This window comes from Schistocerca americana, chromosome 2, assembly GCF_021461395.2.
Source record: "Schistocerca americana isolate TAMUIC-IGC-003095 chromosome 2, iqSchAmer2.1, whole genome shotgun sequence".
Taxonomy (NCBI): domain Eukaryota; kingdom Metazoa; phylum Arthropoda; class Insecta; order Orthoptera; family Acrididae; genus Schistocerca; species Schistocerca americana.
Genome location: NC_060120.1, coordinates 572417070 through 572439494, shown reverse-complemented (window position 1 = coordinate 572439494; position 22425 = coordinate 572417070). Strand labels below are relative to the sequence as shown.

The 22425-nt window shown below is 39.8% G+C and overlaps 1 protein-coding gene across 1 annotated transcript in view; it reads right to left on the bottom strand.

Moving 5' to 3' along the window:
• The window catches only part of LOC124596056 (inositol-3-phosphate synthase 1-A), a 69590-nt gene extending 47648 nt beyond the window's left edge, over positions 1–21942 (bottom strand). The window contains exons 1-3 of the mRNA XM_047135031.1: positions 21840–21942; positions 21382–21528; positions 19869–20041 (exon numbers count right to left, since the gene is read on the bottom strand). Of these exons, the coding sequence (XP_046990987.1) occupies positions 19869–20041; positions 21382–21501 (293 nt within the window). The 5' untranslated portion in view covers positions 21502–21528; positions 21840–21942. The remainder of the gene's footprint in view (positions 1–19868; positions 20042–21381; positions 21529–21839) is intronic.
• Positions 21943–22425: the final 483 nt, after the last annotated feature.

Here is a 22425-nt window from a genome sequence, read left to right as displayed (position 1 = left end):
TTACAAGTGACAGCTTCTGCCCTGGTGAGAGGATGCTGCATAGGCACCCTGTGTTGTTGACTGCAGGCGTATGAACAGCCAGCGGCCTCTGTAGGCCGTGGCTGTTAAGTCAGAGTGTGCTGCTGCATCATCGGCAATGGCACCTGGAGTGGCCCCTTGGCCCTGAATGCATTCACCATTACAGTGTGTGGAGACTGCTGTGCATGGGATTCAACCTGCTGCCTCCTGGCAGGAGTTAGAAGGCAGCTGGCAATGAGGCACTGGGTCCTGTGGGGAACATAGTGCTGTGACGACAGGTGCAGCCTGGTCTCAAACCCATGGTTTCTGTGGCAATGCCATGTTGTCTTGCTGTCCTGCGTGGCCATGGCATTGTGGTGGTGGTGGTGGTGGTGGTGGTGGTGGTGGTTGTGGTGGTGGTGGTGGTGGACACCAACGGAAAGAAATGCTTCTGCCTCAAAATTCAGACATTTATATTGCCCTGAGATGCATTTTTTGACAAAAACCTGGCACCTTGTCACATTGCCCTGGTATAGCGACACTGACCTTTCTGCTACGGTTATTACTGCCATGCAGTTTCCCACTCAGTGTGGATAGTCTCATCTCGCAATCCCCTTACATGCATGTTATTCTTACCCATGTCATGACACTGAAGCCTATGGCTGCTAATGCAATATTTCATGGCAGCTTTCTCACCACTTGTTACTTTTGCTAAAAGACTGGGTAGCAATATTGTACTGCCCCCTCCATGGAGAAGACCCGGACCATTGGGTTTTGCTTCGGTCCGGTTCTCTACTTAAATTACCTTCACTTTTTATCTTTAAAACAAGTACATACTGCTAGATTGGTTATTCTCAACTTCCATACAGTTACTATATTAATCTTCAACTTCATATATATCTATTTTTCTTCCCTCACTCAGGGAATCCAGTTAACAGGAACTTGGATTATCCAGGATCAGGTTTCAGAAGGACTCTGTTTCAGATACGAAAAAGCTATGCAAAGCAAAACCAGCATCACTTTGGCACTAGGAACTGTGACACTCAAGGTCACTGTTACGTCACCTCTACCATCCTGATATTTTTTCACATGTTGCAATAACTACTCCACAATGATTTGCTGTTCCTCTGCGGCTATCATCTGACTTAGTGAATGGACCAGGCTTTGTTCCCACGTGGTGTTTAGAAAGATATGGTTTTGTTTGGTTAATATCTCTGGAGCTTTTTCTGCCCAATGCAACTCCCCTGTGTTACATTTAATAGAGTAAATCCCATCATTGTAGCTGGTAAATAAAACTTAGGCCCTGTGATATCACAGTTAGCCCCACTAGCAATCCACTGCCTTGCAATTCCAAACAAATCGCACCCTTGGGCTTTCCTTGCTCATAGCAACTAGCAACCATTAGCACACTTATGTACCACTCTCTGGGAATATGGTTTTGTTACCATCATCGATAGAGTAGCATGGAGAGCTACATCAAACCAGTCTCAGGACTGAAGACCATAACAACAACCATCATCAACTTTTGGCATGGATGCCCTCTGCTTTAGCCCTGAACAACTGCATGATGCATGTGCTTCCACCCACCATGAAGTTGCAAGTCAGGCATAGGCCACTAACAATACCCCACCCCCCCCCCCCCCCTTCCCCAGTTACTCGCACTGGTCTCCCAGCTGCTGTGAGCTTCAGTGGATACGTGTTCACCGTGTAACATTCCCACAATGCATGCTTGGTCACTACTGGAATCCTCCCTGATATGTAGAACTGTGCATCTCACTTCCCTGGCTGTCTGGCTCTGCTACCAATTGTAATTCCCACAGTAATCCTTGCACCTTTCTCAGTGACCTGAGATACTGCTCAAGAGACAGCAAGACCAAACTTAACACTTAATGTAGTGCCTGATGAATGCCTTTCTGCAAGATCGTCAGCTCCACTCTTGAATCCCAAATACAATTCCATAGTGACTACAATAGTCTTATCAGCATTATTCTTGCATGTCAGCATTATTACTGCATCTAACCCTTGCAACCATGCTTGAACTGCCTCCAAATCCCAGTTTAGAGCACTAGTCCAGGTTCTGGCATAATCCACAACTTCCTTAGTAAGCTATCTATGCATGCATGCGTCATTCAACACGCCTCTCTCTTACATTCACAACCCGTGTGGAAAGCTACTCCATAGCTGCTTTATTCACCTCCCCTAACCCCCTAGCAGTTTTACTCAATTCGCTAATGTCATTTGCATCTGCTGTCGCAAATATGGTCTTCAGTATGCTACCTGCAACATCTATCCAGCCCATTTTCACACCTCCTTGACTCATGAGACACAACTCACTTCCTCCAACTGTTTCTTCAACTGTGCATACGCCCAAAGCAACTTACTGTGTGCCTTCGACACCTCCATAAGCATTCTGTTTCTATTCACTAATTGTTGCACCCCTGAAAACACTTGCTCCAGCCTCCTTATCTCATTTCATAATCCCATGCATTACCTGCTAAATCCAACTACCATCTGAGGTTGGGTAATACTACTACTTGCTGCATGGGAAACAGAACTACTCTGTCCAGGCGACGATTAAGGATCAACCCCAATCCCCCCCCCCCGATGAAGAGAAACAGCACAGCCAAAATTAGCCCTCTTCTTCTCTCTTCAGCAGTCTGAGGACAAGAACCATTATTACCTCCCCTCCCCTCAGAAGACTGCCGTCTCCGAGCAGCAAGTCACACTAAAGCTAATTCCGATCTTAACATAACATATAACCTTATACACAATAGCTTCAATAGCCTATCCGGTACATCAAAAGAAAATATGCAAATCACAACAACACAATATATACCAAATTCTTCCTTGGCCTCAACGTATACAGAGCCTGAGGTATATGGACTTCCTCTTCCCACTGCTTATCATTCCGCTTCCTAATCCTTGGTTCCTTCCCTGATTTCACTAATACCCCTCGTGGAATTTCTTCTGGTGCACCCTTGAATGGTCGTAGATTCCCGACATGCACAATCATTGACATTGTTGACCTCGTTGGCAACTGTAGTCTCACATTTACTGCTGATATAGTTTCAGTTACTTCATACTGGCCCTGGTACCATGTTACAAACTTTTTCGCTTTCCACTCGACATCACCCATTGGAGTACTTTGTACAAAGGTAATATTCCCACTTGCTTTACTGCCTCTTCCTCCTCCTCCTCCTCCAGTGCCTTAGTACTTGCTTGCTGGGCCATCTACCACACTTCCTTCATCATTCTTACAAATTCTCAGACAGACTCTCCATTCTGGCCTGCTTTCTGTATAATCATATCAAATGGCAATGGCATCTTACCATTCACCACCTAGAATCGTGACATCCCTGTGCTAAAGTGCACTTTGGAGTTACACATACTGACTATGAAAGAAATATACCTACATTAATACTCTGTAATTCAAATTTAAGTGTCTGGCAGAGGGTTCTTCAGACTATTTCTCTACCATTCCACTCTAACAGCGAGTGATGAAAAATAAACACTTAAGGGGGTTAGGATGTCAAATGTGCCGACTTGGAGCAGGAGAGGCATCACAGGACATTTTAATTTCCAGTGTCTATACTTTTACAAATAAATTCATAAAACTTTATCAGCATCACCAGGAAGGATTCAGGATTCACACTCATTGCAGTGGAAGTTCGAAAACAAAACAAAATAATTTTTTTTACTAGTGAAATTTTATCATTTCTTCACTTACTAGTGGCTGCATTTGTTGCTATAGGTACACTTTTCTTCATAAGTTAGAGAGATTCTTCGATGAATTTTGCACAGCATACATACCATACTTACAGATGTATGAATCTCTAGAATTTATTTAATTTATGAAAAAACGAATGATCTGTTGTATTTTAAACTTCATGTTTAGAAAAAACACATATTTTGTAGTCAATTACCTCAATTTTCACCACAGCTTTCAATAGATTTGGAAAATTCTAGAGTTTCATACGCCTTTAAGTACGGTTTGTATGCTGCGCAAAATTCATCGAACCATCTATCTTACTTATGAAGAAAAGTGTACCTATAGCAACAAATGCTGCCATTAGTAAGTGAAAAAAATGACGAAATTTCACATGTAAAAAAAAAAACTACTTCGTTATGTTTTTGAACTTCCCACTGCTATGTGTGGGAATTCTGAATCCTTCCTGGTCATGCTGACAAAGTTTTATGAATTTATTTGTAAAAGTATAGACAGTGGAAATTACAATGTACTGTGGTGCCTCTCCTGCTCCAAGTCGGCCCGTTTGACATCTTACCACCCTTAAATCTTTCTGTATGAGCTCCAATTTCTCTTATTTTATTACAATGATCATTTATCCCCATGTAGCTTGGGAAAAGAAAAATATTTTCACATTCAGAGGAGAAAGGTGGTGATTGAAATTTAATGAAAAGATCTCACCAAAGTGAGAAATGCCTTTGTTTTAATGACTGCCACCCCAACTCACATCCATGGCAAACACCCCCCCCCCCCCTTTTTCCCATTTCACTTTCACTACAATACAAAATGAGCTGTCCTTCTTTGGACTTTTTCAAAGTCCTGTCAATACTATATGACAAGGATCCCATATTGCACAGTCATACTCTAGCAGAGGATGAACAAGTGCGGTGTAAGCAGTCTCTAAGTGTTTGCCAATAAAACACAGTGGTTTGCCTTCTCCACGACATTATCAATGTGATGGTTCCAATAAGTTGTTCATAATTTTAATTCCTAGGTATGTAGTTGAACTGACAGCTTTTAAATTCGTGTGATTTATCGTGCAACCAAAATTACAACTTTATAAAACTGTAAATGACAGAATCTTCTGCAAACAATAGGGCTACTCAGATTGCCTCCTAATCGTTGGATTAGGAACAGCAGAGGGCCTGTAACACTTCCTTGGGTAATGCCAGATATGACTTCTGTTTTACTCAATTTACAGTTAATTACTATGTACCGTGACCTTTCTGATAGGAAATCATGAATCCAGAAATCCAGCCACACAACTGAAGCGATACTCCAGAGGCACACAATTTGATTACAAGTCTCTTGTGAGAAATGGTGCCAAAAGCCTTCTGAAAATCTAGAAATATGGAATCAATTTGAGATCCCCTGTCAATAGCACACATTACTTAATGCAAATAAAGAGGTAGTTGTGTTTCACAACAATAATATTTTCTGAACCTGCCTTGCCTGTGTGTCAATAATTGTTACCTTTATAGTAATCCATAATTTTTGAACACACTGTATGTTTCAAAGTTCCACTGCAAATTGACGTCTGTGATACAGGACTGTAATTTAGCTAATTACTCCCATTTCCCTTCTAGAGCATTGATGTGACCTGTGCAACTTTGCAGTCTTTCAGAACTGATCTTTTGTCGAGCGAGCAGTCGAAAATGATTGCCAAGTATGGGGCTATTGTATTAGCATACTCTGAAAGAATCTAGCTGGTATGCTATGTGGACTGTAAGGCATGTCTTTATTAAGTGCTATGAGCTGCTTCACTACTTCGCAGTTACTAATTTGGACAGTAGTTCTAGATTCAAATTATAGACTATCTACTTCATCTTTGGATAACTATGTTTAATAACTTCACTTTAGTGGTTCTGTCATTGGTATATTGTCCAGAGAAGGTACTGATTGTGTCTTGCCGCTCGTGTACCTTACTTACAGCCAGATTCTCGTTGGGTCTTGTGTCAGAGCTCGAGACAGAGTGCCACTGTCGAAGCTTGCACTGAAATCCATGCTAAGTTTCAAGCTTTGGTAAAACTAAAATGGTATGGAGCTAATTGGTGGAATAGTAAGGTGCTGGGTCCTAATAAAATCCACAATACTTGAAAGAAATTTATTTAAATATTCAAAAAACTGCGAGTGTGAAAATGGCTTTAACCTTTTCTTTTACAATACAACATGTCCACAACGGACGAGAGGAAATAATTTTGATCAGAACGAATTTACTCAAAAACAACTCCAACCAAACACAATTACTAAACGCTCGGTTCAAAACCCTTAAGGTATTGAAATATGTTCCTTAAGGTACTTAAATAAATTCCTCAGCCAATTAAACTCATAAAACTCAACGACAATGCATGACCTTTAAAAGAATAAATCTCCAATGTTTAAAAGATGTTCTATAATAAAAACAAAATATCAGGTTTACATTTGTAATTTCACAACTCGCGACAATGCAAGCTCTGCTGTACAAATTGAAGGCCCCATTTGCAATGTGGTCACTATGTACCACTTCTATTAACTAAAGCATATGAAAGCCTCCACATAAACAGTTTCAAGGCTTTTAGAATACAATAAATAAGCTATTTGTAACACATAAAATATGTATATAAGCACAAACACAGGTAACACAAATATACAGTAAAATAATCTGTTCCAACTTCAACAGCTGAAAGTACTTAAAATCTGAGAATTTTCAAATTATTACGCAATAGCCACAGCTGAATGAGTCACAGACTTCGAAGTACTAGGTGGTTATAATTGGGGTGCAACTACTTGCAGGGAAACTTAGTACCTATTCTAATGTGCATTAATATGGAATTGATGATGTTGGGGAAAATAAATTAGTTCTAATTTTGGTAACCAGGTACAAATTTGGCACCGTGAATATAAGAATGACATATAGAACTGTTTCCATATGTAACGGATTAGGAAAAGGACTGCAGAAAAGGTCAAACAAATGAGAAAGGTGTAATGTTGATTTTATTATTAACTGCCACTTACAAAATGGAGATGTGGATCCGATGCTGTGCAGTTCCAGATTTGTGGCCAAAATTGGAACTAATTTTTTTTCCAACATAAATCAGTTTCACATTAACGAATTAGCCCATCTACCAAGTTTCACTGACATATAATAATTAGAGCCCACACTGGACCTCCGTGATTAACTGCAATTTAATTATAATCGCCTGGTAGTTTGCTTGAAATAATTTTCTAAGGGCTCAGGAAATTTACAGACCAGAAACAAAGAAGTACTGATTAACAATACTACACAGTCCTGTCACACTAATGTGACCACCACCTATGTTCAATGTCAATGTGCAATAACCACTTACAGATGGCAGTTGGCAGTATTAGCAGTGAAGGGCATATAAAGTGTGTTAGAGGGACGTGGAAAACAGTGCACTCATTGTCATAATGCATAAACGGTGCGATTCTATGTCCAAAATGGCAAGGGCCAACAGAAGCATTTCCAAAATGGTCGAGTTTGTAAACTGTTTGTGTACCACTGTGGTTTAAGTATACGATGCATAGCAAAATGGCTCTAGCCACAACTGGTGCTGAGGCAATTGTGGTGTACCACAGTCCATAGTTGACATGGGTGAGTGACAGATATGTAAATGTGTACAGGCAAATAGGTCTCCAACTGCTGAACAACTGATCACCCAGATCAACCAGGAGCTACCGACAGTCTCCCCAAAGACCGTTCAGTGAACATTGATGCATATGGGCCTCTGCTGCTGGCACCTGGTTCATACACCCATGCTGACTGCTATTAATTAGTGACGAAGGCTGGAATTTGCAAGGCAATATTGCAACTGGACATCCACTGAGTGGCAGCACATAGACTTTTCAGATGAATCAGGTTTTGTACTTCTCAGACAGATGGCCTCAGGCATGTACGGTCCCGCAACAATCGTCAGAAGTGTCCTGGCAAGATGAGGGAGCGTATGGTCTCTGCAATGTTTTTGTGGCATTCTGTGGGTGGTCTCATCATTCTGGAAAGCACAATGGGTTGACACAGGTATGCAGCTAACCTTGGGTATCCCTACATACTGCTTGTTTTTTCCTCAGCACAATGGCATCTACCAGCAGGACAATGCAACATGTTACACAGCTTGCAGTGTACATGCATGGTCTGAAGAGCTCCAGGGTGAGTTTACCATACTTTCCTTTCCACCATATTTCCCCCACATTTAAACTCAATCAAGGGTCTGAGTAACCACCTCGATCAGGCTGTTCACACCGCGGATCTCAACTGAGAAACCTAGCGCAGCTGGCCATGTCACTGGAGTAAGCGTGGCTCCACAATCCGTGTCAGTGCCTTCCAGAATATTACTGACACACTTGCTGCATGTCCGCACTGCAAAAGGCAGTTATTCAGGCTTTAAACAGACGATCACATTAATGTGACAGGACCACATATAACTTAAGTGCAACAGCACTCGGCCATCACTCAGGTCAGAATCACACACGAATATTTGGTAAATGGCTACACTTTTTTATGTGCAAGACAGTGGAACACATATTACTTGATTTTACACTTTATTCTAAATATAGCTTCGACTGCACTGCACTCTCAGAGTCCTCTTAAGGAACTACCACGAGATAGATTGGAAACAAAGACAATATAGACTGACGGGCTCCCTTGAATGAAGCAGATAACTTCCTATAGAACTTAGGAAATGCAGATGTTCACCATTCAAACACAGATACAGTCCACTTGAAGTACGCTGGTCAAAAGCCACAGTAGGAACCGCCGTGTGACCGAATGTAAGTTTCAATATGTGGGTCAACTGTGGTGCCGTTCTAACAGCAGCTCCTCCCAAGACACTATTTCTTTGAATTCATGTCCTCTCTGGCCTGCACTTGCATAGCTAGTGTCCCAATCCGACTGGTGCACGTTCATGTAATCACTAAGCATCTCGTTCTCTCCACCCTATTAGTTTGAGAATGAATTGGATTATTTGCTAACTTTGCTCCTTTTATAAAGCACCACAACTCTTTCATCAGGTCTGACATGAATTTTGTACCTTCATCCGTAACTATTGTCGCTGGCACTCCAAACTCCAATACCTGCCCATCAACTAACATTTACAGGGCTGTGACAGCCTGTTGGTTCAGCATCGGCATCATCTCAATGTAACAAGAAAAAAATGGTCTATTATGGTTAGCACAAAACGATTGCTCACTGGTTTTTCGTTGAATGATCCTAATACATCCACCCCAATAAAACGAAATGGTTCTGCTGCATCTGCAACCTATGCAGTAATACCTGCTCCCATTTCAAAGCCACAAGCTGAATACATTCTATACAACTTCTTAAGTAATTAACAACCTTTTTGCTTCCCTTGCACCAACACTTTTCTGTGCTTAAGTGCTGTTGCTTGCTATACTGTTTACACTCCTCGTCGGTGCTCAATGTCGTTTGCCATTCAGGAAGGCCATGACCCAGTGCTGGTACTATTGCCATTTTCTTGCTTAACTCCACTGATTTGCATTGTTTCTTCTCACGTGAGGATTACTTTGTTCTCAAACTCATCGAGTTTTAATGCTCATCTCGTCAGTCTACTTGATGGGTACTTCAAAACTAGTAACCACTTTGAAGAAGCAAGATCCACCACTTCCCTCAACTTCCTTTTTGGCTCAAAATGCACCCAAGAGCAAGGTTCCACGCATCATATGAACACCTTCTGATAGTCTGAAATGCCAACATTGGACTTCTTGTTAACACCTTTAATTCGGCAAATGCTCACCGACAACACAAACTTAACAGCTTTCTTCAATAACTCTGTAGCAGTTGTGCAATATCTGCAAACCCCGTCACAAACTTCCTACAATAATTTGTGAGACCCAGGAAAGATTGTAACTCCTTAGAAAACTTGTGCTGCTTGCACTCAGTCATCACCTTAACTCCTGCATATCTCTAAAAGACGATTGGTCAGCAAGATACAATGATTTTGGTACTCCGTCCATAAATGCTGGTACGTTGCTGATGCATATTTTTAAAACCCAAACAACATACAACATTCTTCTGCCCTATCCTCTGGAGCCACTTCTAACTGACAGTATCCACTCTTCAAGTCATTGTTGATAGTTATTGACACTGCCTAATATTATCAATCATTTTTGTGATGTTCAGAAATGAATAGACATCTTTCATAGTTTCACTATTTAAATGGTGGTAATAGCAACAGAATCTATTTCTTCACGTCATCCACAAACTTATTCAGTACAATTACGATCATCCCCCCCCCCCCCCCCCCCCCCCAGGCTACTACTTTCTTCTATTATACCTTTGGCAAATTGTTGTTTAATAAACTCCTCCAAAATTGGCTTGAGAGATCAAAGTTTTCTGTACAGTCTGCAATATACCGGTGCTTCATTCCCTGCTGGGATGATCCTGTATTGGGTTATTGTTGCAGGAGCCAGCAACCCTTGTAGAAAAAACAGGTTTTTAAATTATAGCAATGGATCCTCCACCTGCGTCATTTCTGTTCACATCAAAAGCTTTAATTTTTCATGAAATGCAGCCATAGCAGCATCCTGTGACCTCTTATAGCGTACATCTCCTGTGCAATGATCTTCCCCATCCAGAATCTCCTCAGCACCAAAATTATCAACAGTGACGGGTACTACCATGCCTCCATCCCATTCTTGTGTGCGTGCAATACTATCTCTCACAAAACAAAGACATTGTATTCAGTAATTATCACTATCCTCCAGCGGTTGCACTATACACAACCTGTCACTTGGTTAGTCAAGCTCCACATTTTACCCACAGGGACTTTCTGATGCTACTCTACACACAGCCATGCAAATTAAGTCTCAGCATTATTGTTCACAGTTTAGCTGGATTATCCTGTGCACAAGACACTCCTTGCAACAAATCAACATTGGATACAGCTTTCCCTGAACAAAATGTTTTCTCACTAAGCTCCAATACACATTGTTGAAGGTCAATTATGGCTTGATGTTGATGCAGAAAGTCAAACTATGGGATCACTCTGTAGCCCTCGCTTATGTGAGACACCACTTTCACACGTGGCCAAAATTTCGTTGTCTCAAACGAAAAATTCATCATCACCAACCTCAATGGTAGTGTATCACTATCCCCTACTCCATACAACTTGTAATGCAGTGGGTTCTAATGGCTCCTACCTACTAACTCTCCTGAGGCCACTAAAGGAAGCGTCCGTGTCCAGTAAAAGTTTATTTCCCTACCATCTATCACACCCACTATGGCACCATCTTGCATCCGTATACATTTCTACTGTGCCTCTGCTTTCATTTTTACTGCATTTATCCTCACTGAGAACTCCTTCTGGCAGCTCTGGGGTGCCCTCTTAAGTTTAACGGGTGTTGCTTATTCCCCGGATCACTCCTTCCATTATCCCTATTAAATCATGAGTCCATGCCATCACGATTACCTTTCTATGGCTCAAAGCACTGCCACTGCACATGCCCTGTACGTACACATTTAAACATTTTACGTTTGACACTAACACTTTTCTCTGATCCCCCACATCTGCTGACACATCAATTTCCCCATGCTCCAATGCTAATCTAACCGCTGCAGAGATATCTTTAGGCACCCCAGTAAACAGTCTCCTAGACCTCTCTGGTGCCTAAATCTCTTAGGAAAGCATGAAGCACACTTGATCCACTTCGTTTAATTCCTACATATGCCCTACATATGTCTTCAATAGCTTTATTATGCCTTTTGGAAACCTTACTCAACTGCTCATGGAAAAACTGTGCGCTGTTCTGTTTCCTATGTCTTTGTTCTAAATCCTGTCTGAGCTGATCAAAAGCCTCTGTTTTGCTCAGCACTTCTGTGCACCGTACACACAATTTCACTTCTCCTGTTAAATGTAACCTTGGTATCTGTAATAATTGCTCATCTGATCAAGGTTAGCAACAGCCAGACCCACTCCTAAAGTCTGTGAGGAACAATTCTCTCTTATTTTTCTCCACTACTTTATTATTCGAAACCACCTTATCTGTCCTTAACTGAGCTACATATTTTACTAATGACTGAACTGCCTCCTCTCTGGTAAAAACATTGTGTCTCTGATATCGCCATTGCTTTCCTGTCACTCATTTTCATAATTCAGAATTAACACTCCAAGAACAACACAAAAATAATAATCCAAAAATATTCCAGACATTCTACAGTTACCAGAACTACCAAGCTACTTCTTTTGACTAATCATGAGCTGTCTGGACACATTACACTGTCTAGCCACATGCCCAGAATGATTGCACAAAAAGCAAACAACTGCCACAGACTCAGGACAGGGAGCAGAATGACCAAGCAGATTGGACTGCATAAAACATACAGGTTCTAACCACTCACCTCTAGAATTATCCCTGAACTGGGCAAGTCCACTGGTTCTTCTGGTTTCACAAAGTACATCATCGTCAACGCCACAACTGTCACCACAAATGAACAAAACAATCTCACTCACCCCAAATGACAACGTTATAGGCTGTGGCTTGGCTGCCATTCTGCAGAGGGGGTGGCACATCCTCTGCAGTTGACTATGACAATGTTGGCTCTCCTACCACCACTCTGAAGAGTTCAGTTGTAGTCAGTGGGATGATGATGATGATGATGATGATGATGAGGAGGAGGAGGAGGAGGAGGAGGTGGTGGTGGTGGTGGTGGCGGCCATAGGGCTCAGTGGAAACACTGCTGACATTAAAGTATGCTTTATTCAATTTCAGTATATGCCATGTCATGGTGAAGCAGAAGATGCCTCACTCTGTTGCCATGTTGATCCTGGCAGGTTCTGATGTACAGGCAGCAGCTTCTTCTCTGCTGAGATGATGCATAGTCCCCCTGCATTGCTGATGACCCCTCTGTAGGCCACAGGTATAAATTGAACGGTGCACTACTTCATTGGCGTGGCATCTGGAGTGGCCCCTCAGCCCAGTACACATTAACAGTGGAAGTGCTTGGAGACTGCTGAGCATAGGATTCAACATGCTGCCCCCTGGCAAGAGCCTGATGGCAGCTGGTACTGAGTCCCATAGAGAACTCGGTGCTGGCAGCTACAAGGAAGGACAGCACTTTGGCGGTGCTGTGGCACTTAGTTATATGAGGAACGCAATTTTGGCAGTGGCTGGTGCAGTCCAATCCTGAACCTATGGTTGCTGCTGGCAATGGCCAGTTCTCTCATGTCTGGTGTGACCCTGGTGTGGTGGTGGTGGTGGTGGTGGTGGTGGAAGGGGAGGAGGACTCCAGTGCACAAGAGTCCCACTGCTTCAAAATTCAGACATATTTACATCGCTATGAGGCTCATTTGTTTCAATAAACCTGGCCTAGTCATGTGACCCACAACAAAAGACTTGCCATGGTCTGATAATATTGATCAGCCTGCTACTGTTATTACCACCGAATGGAGCAGTTTTCCTCTCATGCCACTGCACGGTGCAGTTTTCCTCTAGTGCAGCTAGCCTTATCTTGCAGTCCCCTTATGTGCATGTTAATATGACCCACATTGTCAGACTGTGGCTGCTAATGCAATACTTCACAACAGCTTTCTAACCACTTCTTATCACTTTTGTTAAAAGACTGTGTAGCAATACTATAAATTGATTGAAAAGGTGGTGAACCTTTCAAATTCTCTATTCATTCTTAATGATGTTCCTTGCATTTGTTGCAACTTCACTTTCCCATTCTTTAACATATCTTTTAATTTAATGTACAGTAACACTTTGCAAGTAACAGTGGTCTTTGGTTTAGCTGAACGGATGCATGTTTGAACTTTTACAGGGTAGCTGTCCAGTTCTTTTGACTGTACTTTAATTGATGAATTTATCTTGATAATACGTGCCCTAATACAAACTTTTTACTGACTGCAAAGTGTCGGCTAAGATTTCTCTGGATCAAGAAGGGTAACACTTCTTCAAAAGGTACTATTTATGAGGCACATAGACTGGGGCACAATTTTCATTTCAATTTAACTATCTTCTTTGTTCAATATATATTCTGACATGCATACTTATTCTGAAGAGAAATGATCTAATGATAACAGTGAGGAGAAGCCAAGTGTGATGTTAAAGAGTCTACTGGTTCTGCCTATCATCTCAGAGCTCAACAGAAACTGGTTCTGACAGAGCTACAGAATTACTACGGCACATTTTCTCCAGGACTCACAAGTAACTCATTTTCACCAATTCTCTATAAACTTGTGGGGTGAAAGTTTATCTTCCAAACTCATCATATGTGATTCGTTGCAATCCTATTTGATTAGTGCTTGTTATTTGGTCTTCATTTGAGATGGGCTGCCACAGTTGAAAACCCCCTCTTGTTGTCTATGAGAGAATGTCATCGTATGTCAACTGTGCATTGGCCCAGTATCAAAACGTCCAGAAGTACCTGTACAACAGATATCCTTATCACTGAACTGGAAAGGAAGATCTTGTCCCAAACCCTGGACAATCACTGGATGCCATGGGTTTTTTTCCCCCTATTGTACTGCATGAAGTCAATGATGTATGAAACCACCAGGAGAAACTGGTTCCCATTATGAATAGTTACTATAAGCATACGATGTTGCTGTGAGGTGCAAGTTGCTCATGTCAATAAAAACTAAATAATCCCCAACAATTAATTCCATACTTCCAAGTACAGTAATCAGTTTAGGATAGGCACCCCCTTATGATGTATGGAATATCACCAAGATCAGCAGCAAAGCTAGCTAAGATTTAAGACATTCACAGAGATCCAGATATAAAATAACTAACCATAGGCATGTGCGTCCTACAGGTTCAGATTACAATGACCACTGACTCAAATGGCCATGACAACATACAGCAATGATCTAATTCCAAACTCACTGTCATCAGATATCAAAACCAGGTGCTAACAATACTTCTTTTAAAAACTATGTTGGATTGTGGGTTTGAGTAAAAGTCTTTAAGAAATGTAAAGTTAACCCTACAGACATGCCTCAAGATATTTTATAACCTCACTATCATAACCCTTAAGGAATGGCACACAGTACTGTAACAGTACAACTGGTGTACGATGTTGGAAACACCCAGAGCTTTAAGAGCCTAAATAATGTTATACGGCAAAAATTCCAGGTTGTAATATTATTGTATTCAAGTTTTAAACTCTTCCACAATTTTATAAACTTTCTAAGCTTTTGTAATATCAATTTTAACATTAAAAACACAAATAGTAATTTTTCTTTCTTTCCATGGTCAATTGATATATATTTATTAGTTCTGACAAATTTCAACTTTTCCACATTGTTTTGTGTTTTAATTCCTAATCGGAAATATGTTCTTTATTGAAGAAATCATTACATATTGTAACCATACGACTGACATTTTTAACGCACTTCATGTGGAACCTTTTTGTTTTCATTTCTTTACATCTTGAGCACTTCGTACACCTTTCCTTCTAGTTTCTTTCATTGTTCACTTTTCTGTTCATAATCTGAAGCTCTTTGTCATCAACATATTTTGACATCTTTTTCCCAGTTTCTGTTTGATATATTTGGGTAAGGATGTCACTGCTCTCTTGTGTATAATTGTAGTATTAGCTGAACTATTTTTGTAGGAATAATCTTCCTGGCATATTATCATCTCATTATTTCTGGTTCATATCAATTGAGGACTTATTCCAGAACTATCCAGGACATGGAAAAATATTGCACAGTGCCAATATATTGTTTTTATTAATACGGAATATGTGGCACACATTTCATCCAATGTATTGATTCCTGTTTTTAAGGAATGTTACACTGTGATAATTTCAGGCTTCTTTTTCTGTCAAGTGCTGTCGCATTTATTCTTGGCACATAAGAGAAGACAGTCAAATCCTTTTGATATCCAAAGAAGCTGCTGTTTACTTCAAATTGCTCCACACTCACAAATTCATGAGGAAGTTTTATTTTTACAACAGTTGCAACCATTAGCTCTCTACATATGCTGGAACTAGTAAAACAATTGTCTGCCATTATATTATGACCGTTTCCCCTCAACCGTCTTGCTAGACAATTACCACATTTTGTGGCGAGTTTGAAACACTGTATGGCGAATCTGGCTGTTTTCTGATGTATATCTCCATAGTAAGGGTGTACCAAGACCTGACATCACAAGAGTATTAGCATTTTCAAACCACATTTTGGTGGCTTACTTGGTATATAGGATGAATCGTGTAAAACTTGCACTGCAAATATTGCAGAAATGGAAAATGCTATTGATATGTGGTTTTCATAGAAAGAACTGGTAGTCAGGGGCTTGTACTGTTTGCCAATTAATAGATTGTAATAATACTTAGAAAGTGTATTTTTGTGCTAACACACACTTCTTTAAACAGAACAATGCCAATTGACATTAACAAACTAAATAATTCATAAAAGTAGGTAAATTAGATTGTCAGTGATGTTTGTTGCAGGACTAATGCAAGTCTTTTACAATATGCCGTATTTCGAAAAGTTCCCACACTGACACTCGTTTGTGCCATTCAAGCTACACAGTTGCTAGGAATGATTATGTTATGTTAGCTTACAATATGCTTGTGGATTGTGAATTGCTTGTCAGTGTGTGACAGTCCAAGCAGTAGGTCGTGAATGTACGGTGGGATTTACCAATGCAGAACAAGCTAACACGCTCATGCGGTGTGGACAGTATGGGAAGAATGCAGTTTGTTGTTCTGTGGTGTATGTAGTAAGATATCCCAATAGATGTCAACCATCTCAGCAATTATTTATCAGCCTCCTGAACCAGCCACGTTACAGTAGTATTATAAAAGAAGAAACCAAGTGTCAATAGAAAAGGGGGAAATTACTTTCTTGGTGCTTATGCAGTTGATCCGCACGTTAACTCCCATGCAATTGCAAGTGGAAATGGTGTGAGTCAGGCAAGTGTCCTATGTATCCTCCACTGACATTGGTTCCATCCCTGTCCTTCAATATCAGTATGGAAATGATTATGAGAATAATGTTAACTTCTGTAGATGTGTGTTAAGACAGTATTTGTTTAGTGATGAAGCCACATTTCCTAATTGTGGCCAGGTAAACCACCGAAACATGCACTACTGGTCTGCTGACAATCTCCTTTGGCTTCATAACGTGGAACGTCAGTGTCCATTGAATGTAAGCGTGTGGTGTGGGATAGTTGTACCATTAGCCCATACACCAATTTTCATAGATGGAACACTAAAGGTGCACAAGTATCACAGCCTCCCAACACACCATCTTACATGGATGCTGGAAGAAATTCCTCTGCTGACTGGGAAGAACCTGTGGTACCAAAATGATGACTGCCCAGCCCATAGTGCACGAAGTACTACAGCATGTCTTCGTCAATTGCTTCCAAATCGTTGGACTGGATGCAGAGGACCTGTACCTTGACCAGCCTGTTCTTTGGATTTGACACCTGTAGACTTTTTTGAGTGGGGAAAGCTGAAATATGATGTGTACAAGGACAAGAACATGACACTCGATGATATGCAATGACATACTGCTGCAGCCTGCTCAACCATCTCTGGTGAAATACTAGCACGTATGCAGCAGTCGTTCGATACCAAATTGGTGCTGGTGGTCAGTTTGAACACAACCTGTGATGGTCAACTTTCTTGTTATTGGTCAAAATCTACATAATTAGTATATGTGGTTGTGTTGTTCTTTATTGTGTGCTACCACAGGAATTGTATGTACAAGTGTTGCAGTGGGAACTTTTCAAAATGTGATACCTCGTTAATGACTATCACTAGAATCCTGCAACAAACATCACTGACATTCTGATATAAACTAATTTTAGTTTGTTAATGTCAATAGGCATTGTTCCATTTTAAAAAAAAGAGTATGATTGTACAAAAATACACTTTCTCAGTATTATTACGACCTGTTGATTGGCTAACAATAAGAGCCCGTCACTACCAATCCACTCTGTGAAAAACACACATCAACAGCACTTTCCATTTCTGCAATATTTGTGGTTCACGTTTTAGGTGATTCGCCCTGTATATAAGCAAAAAATTCACTTCCTTCTAGAAGCTACTAACTGTTCATCCGCAATAGCATATTCAGATAACGTGAAGTTCTTTTTACAGTTTGCCCGAAACAGGTCAAAATTTCGCTAATAGGTGCAAGTTTGGCTACTTTCTTTTCTTGTGCTTCATATGAATGTCATCAAATCATAAAAACTCATCAGTGTGAAATATCTGAATTCCAAAACAAATTTGTGACCCACAAGTCCTTTACGCTCCTACGTCCAGAGCAGTAAAAAACAATTAAAATTAGTAACCCAGCAAAAGCCTTTGTTTTCGGGCAAAATTACCTTAAGCACTTCTTCACCCATTTTGTTGTTTTGTGCTCTACAATGTAGAAATTGTTATTTTCAAAACTTGTTTGATTAGCACCACCATCTTTCTGTATCAGTTTCATGTTCCAGTTCTTTCATTCATCTGGTAATTCTGAACCTGATTTATCATTTTTCTTCGCTATAACCTCAACTAGTCTGTTTCATTCTTCAATTTCTTGATACATACACTTATTGTAGATTTAAGTTGTTACCATGCAGTGGCAGAAAGCAGACTGACTCCAAGACGTTTCTTTCACTTGGAAAGCAGTTAGAATAGCAGTACCAGACAACAATGAGTTCATTTAATATAGCAGAAATGCAACACAATGGAATGGCCACAAATTTAAAAACTAGACACTTGGTATTATTTTTATTGTTGTTATATTAGGACTGGCATGGGTCGTCCTGAAAACCCGAGTGTACGTTTTTGGCAATTTGGCAACAATGATAACTGAAATTTAATATGTTCCAATTTAATTATTTACGCAGCTGTTAAATAGAAAGCTAACAGGAATTTTACACAATTATCAAAATGTAAACTAACAATTCAAGCTTTTTCATTTTTAATTTTTTTATATGTGGTGTTCACCTTACCACACCCCCACCCCCAAAAATCTCTAGAGGGTTAATAGTCCCAGTAACTATTCTGATACTGGCAGTCTTCACAGTTTTGATAGCTTTTTCCACTAGCCTATTGTTTTTAGTAAGCTAACAACAGTGGACTGGAGTATTTGGTGAAGATTTGAACTTATAAAATGAATACTAACTGTTCTCAATAGTACACTTCCTGGTTTTCTGATGAGTTGTTCCCATTTAATGCACAATATTTTGATGATTGGTCCAGCTGTCTTCTTCAGATTGTGTGTGTTGCTGTTACATGTATCTGCTGCCCGGACTAAATTAGAAAGTGAGGTTTTTGGTGTTCTAATGCCATGGCATGAAAACCAATACTTCTGACTGGTTGGGTCCAGGCAGTGAGTACAAACAACAGCAACACTCTCAGCACTTTAAGACAACTGGGCAGGATGTTGAAGCATTGTGCATAAAACAGAAACAGTCTGTCAGAACACCCATAAGCACACCACTAATCATACAGAGAGATCTCCCAAAATGCTGCTGCCCACAAACAAGGCAGTTAAAATGGCACACACAAATTACTTCATGGTAAAAATTATTCGTGTTGCTGCTGATTTTACAAGTCTACAGCAGTAATTTCTACTAATGGAAACAAATCTGGACACTTCACAAAATGGAAGAAATACAAGCATGAGAAAGAGTTACTTTGCAGTTATCTACACTTTTTAGTGCATGGTCAGCAAAAGTAACACTAATACTCATGCACAAAGTGCTCACCCTTCTGAAAACTTAATAAACAGGCTCATTACCCTTAACAATTGTAATTTCAGAACTTACCACGAAACCCATATAACAGGTACTTTATAGCACATCACATGTTGTGCTTTATGCATAGAATCTGCACAGCTGAAGGCTGTCACGCAATGTGCACAATGTGATGGAACTGAAGAAGAATTTGCATTCAATTTTATAGAAGTACAAAGAATTTAACACTACAATCTAGGAATCAACTCTCACAAAAATTCAACATCGAAAACAATGACAGAACGCAACATTTATTGCCATTACATATGCTGGTGAAGTGAAAGGTTTGTGGCTTCTGACGGCTACAGGAAACTTTGTTGAAGTCTTACAGTGTGTCACAGTTAAGAAAGTTCTACGGTACTAAGAAGCAAAGAGAACAGGCACAAATCACATTTATAACACCAAACAGACAACTTTACTAACATACCAGTTTGCAGTTTGCTTTCCATCCTTCGTTTGCCATGTCAAATTTAGTTTGTTGGCAAGAAGAGCAGCTGTTATTGTTGAACCATTATTCCCTCCCCAGCCGACCAGCATCATACCTAATTTTGGAACCTTACGCTTTGTGCGAATGTGAAGAGTTTTTGAAACCGGTGTGGCCTAAAAAAACAAAACAGGTGTGAATAAATAGTGTGAGGATAATTTCTCTACTAACTTCAATACACAAGAAACATTTTAGACACTTAATGGACTTAGCAATATTTCAGAACAAAAAAGCAACCAGCTTAGCTAATTTTAAGTTTTCCATGAGTATGTAATGTTGCTTACGCACCCAAATCTTTTTAAGTACACAACTATTAAGGAAATCTAAAGGACATACACTCATTGCAACACAAAATACAAGAATGTTGTAGCAATATTGTAACAACACCAATGTAACTAACATGGGCCTACTTTCAGTAAAAAGGCACTCACAAATGTCCAGACAACTTTACTCGTTTTCTCTTGTACAGCAATTTGCCTCAAGCAAACTAAACACACTTAACTCTGAATAACAAGATCACAAATGAAAACTGAGCTTACCACAATTTAAGATGAGATGAGAACCAATATATCAATAATTCCATATAATCGTCAGAGATGCCAGTACTTTTCCCCTCTCATTTTATGCCTTCAGTCACATACACGCAACTTATTTCTAGAAATCTAAACCTTTACATTCCCACAATAATAAACTTTATTAGCTTTTGATTTTTAATCAGGTTTAGTTTCAATGTGCATTATTTGCAATTGCTACACTTTAGTAGAAACAGAATGATTCTATCAGGTGAATGTGAATCACTAAACCTTTGAAGCAAGCTTTTGTAGTGAAAGGCATAAATGCCATCATATACATATTACAATCTTGAAGAACTTAATGGACGTGTTAACTTTTAATGTGACATCCCAGGGAAAATATGCCTCACTACAGTTCCAATGCAAGCTTAGCCCTATAGTAAAATTTGTTCCACTGTTCCAAATTAATACAACAGACAACTGTAGGCATACCATTCAGACATATATACTAACATCTTTATTGACAAAATTCTTCAAACTATTATGAAATGAGCTGCTGCTTCACTCATTTACGTTAGTCATCCGTTCTACATCCCACAATAAGTGTGAATTATTAAGTTATTATTTTTTCCTGAAGCCGATATTTATACTTCGACTGTTTGTATGAAAAACATATTAGTATAAAAATTACTATTAAGTTGTAGCCAGATATCAGTGGTCAAACGTAAAAGCACATCAAAGTGAATTTTTATTTATATTTTACCACTGGTTCTATACAAATTATATAAACAGAATGCACAGTAATTTAGCCGTGATCGTAGTTAATTTTAAATTTACAGTTCTTAACAACAATGTTACCAATTACCAATATCTCTTAGACCTAGAAAAATTTTATTGTAAGCATTACTATCATACAATCTGTCAGAATCAGCTGTTCCACATACCACATGCACGCCACGCTCCATCTTAACTTTTGTTGTCTGATATTCATAATCTGCTTCTATATACTCTTCTGTATAATCCACGTTTTTTGCTTTCACGCAGACTGCTTCACCGGACGCCATCCGTGAAATTCAGCAGAGCCCTTCAGCCTGCAATACACCAAAAAAATTCCACTTAATCACAATGTATCTACTTTTCATTAACTATACCTCAGACTTTAACTGCGAAACGACAAATAATTTTGAATATCCATCAACATTTTTCCCTATAAATCAACATATATGATAAAATATCAGTGGCCGTCGCAAATTATTAACGCGAAAAAAAATCAGCATGATCAGCTTGGTATGGCTCCAGGAACAACCGCGGATTTCTTTTATAACCAACGCAAAGGAACCCAAAACGCTGTTACGTTACACATACTGATTATTATAACAACAGCTAACAATATTTACTGCACCAGATATTTGCCAGCAACACCCTGTCCTGTTCAACAACCGCAAAACTTTCATGCAGCACCCCACCCAACGGCACCAACCCCTAAGACACTTCTAGAAATCCAGAGTCAGGTCCGGATTGGAAGGGCAAAGTAAACAATTCTCGCCCTGTTACGGGGCTCGGAACGACAGAGCGCGCCCTCTTCAAACAGCACAGAAAACGGAACTACTGAAACAGCAACACCAAGCATATAAAACCACAGTATAATACTTGGAAGGGCAATATCATACAAGTGACTTATCGCTTTACGAAACCGCTTTAGTATTTCCAGCATTGTTGGTGGAGATGAGGGAGTTTCTCAAAAACAAAACAAAAATGTTCTTTGTTGTATTTAAACGTGCTATGAAAAATTAATCTGTTTCTTGTCGTATTGTTGATTGCATTTATTTAAACTTAAGGGTTGATTTTTTTTCGGGTTCATAAACATTTTATTTTTATCTCTTATTACTTTTAAGTTATAATTTCATGTACTGATACGTTCCTTGATCTTCGAGATTTGCTCCTCAGTTTGGTCCACCGGAACTTAACTTGAAAATAAAATAAAAAAT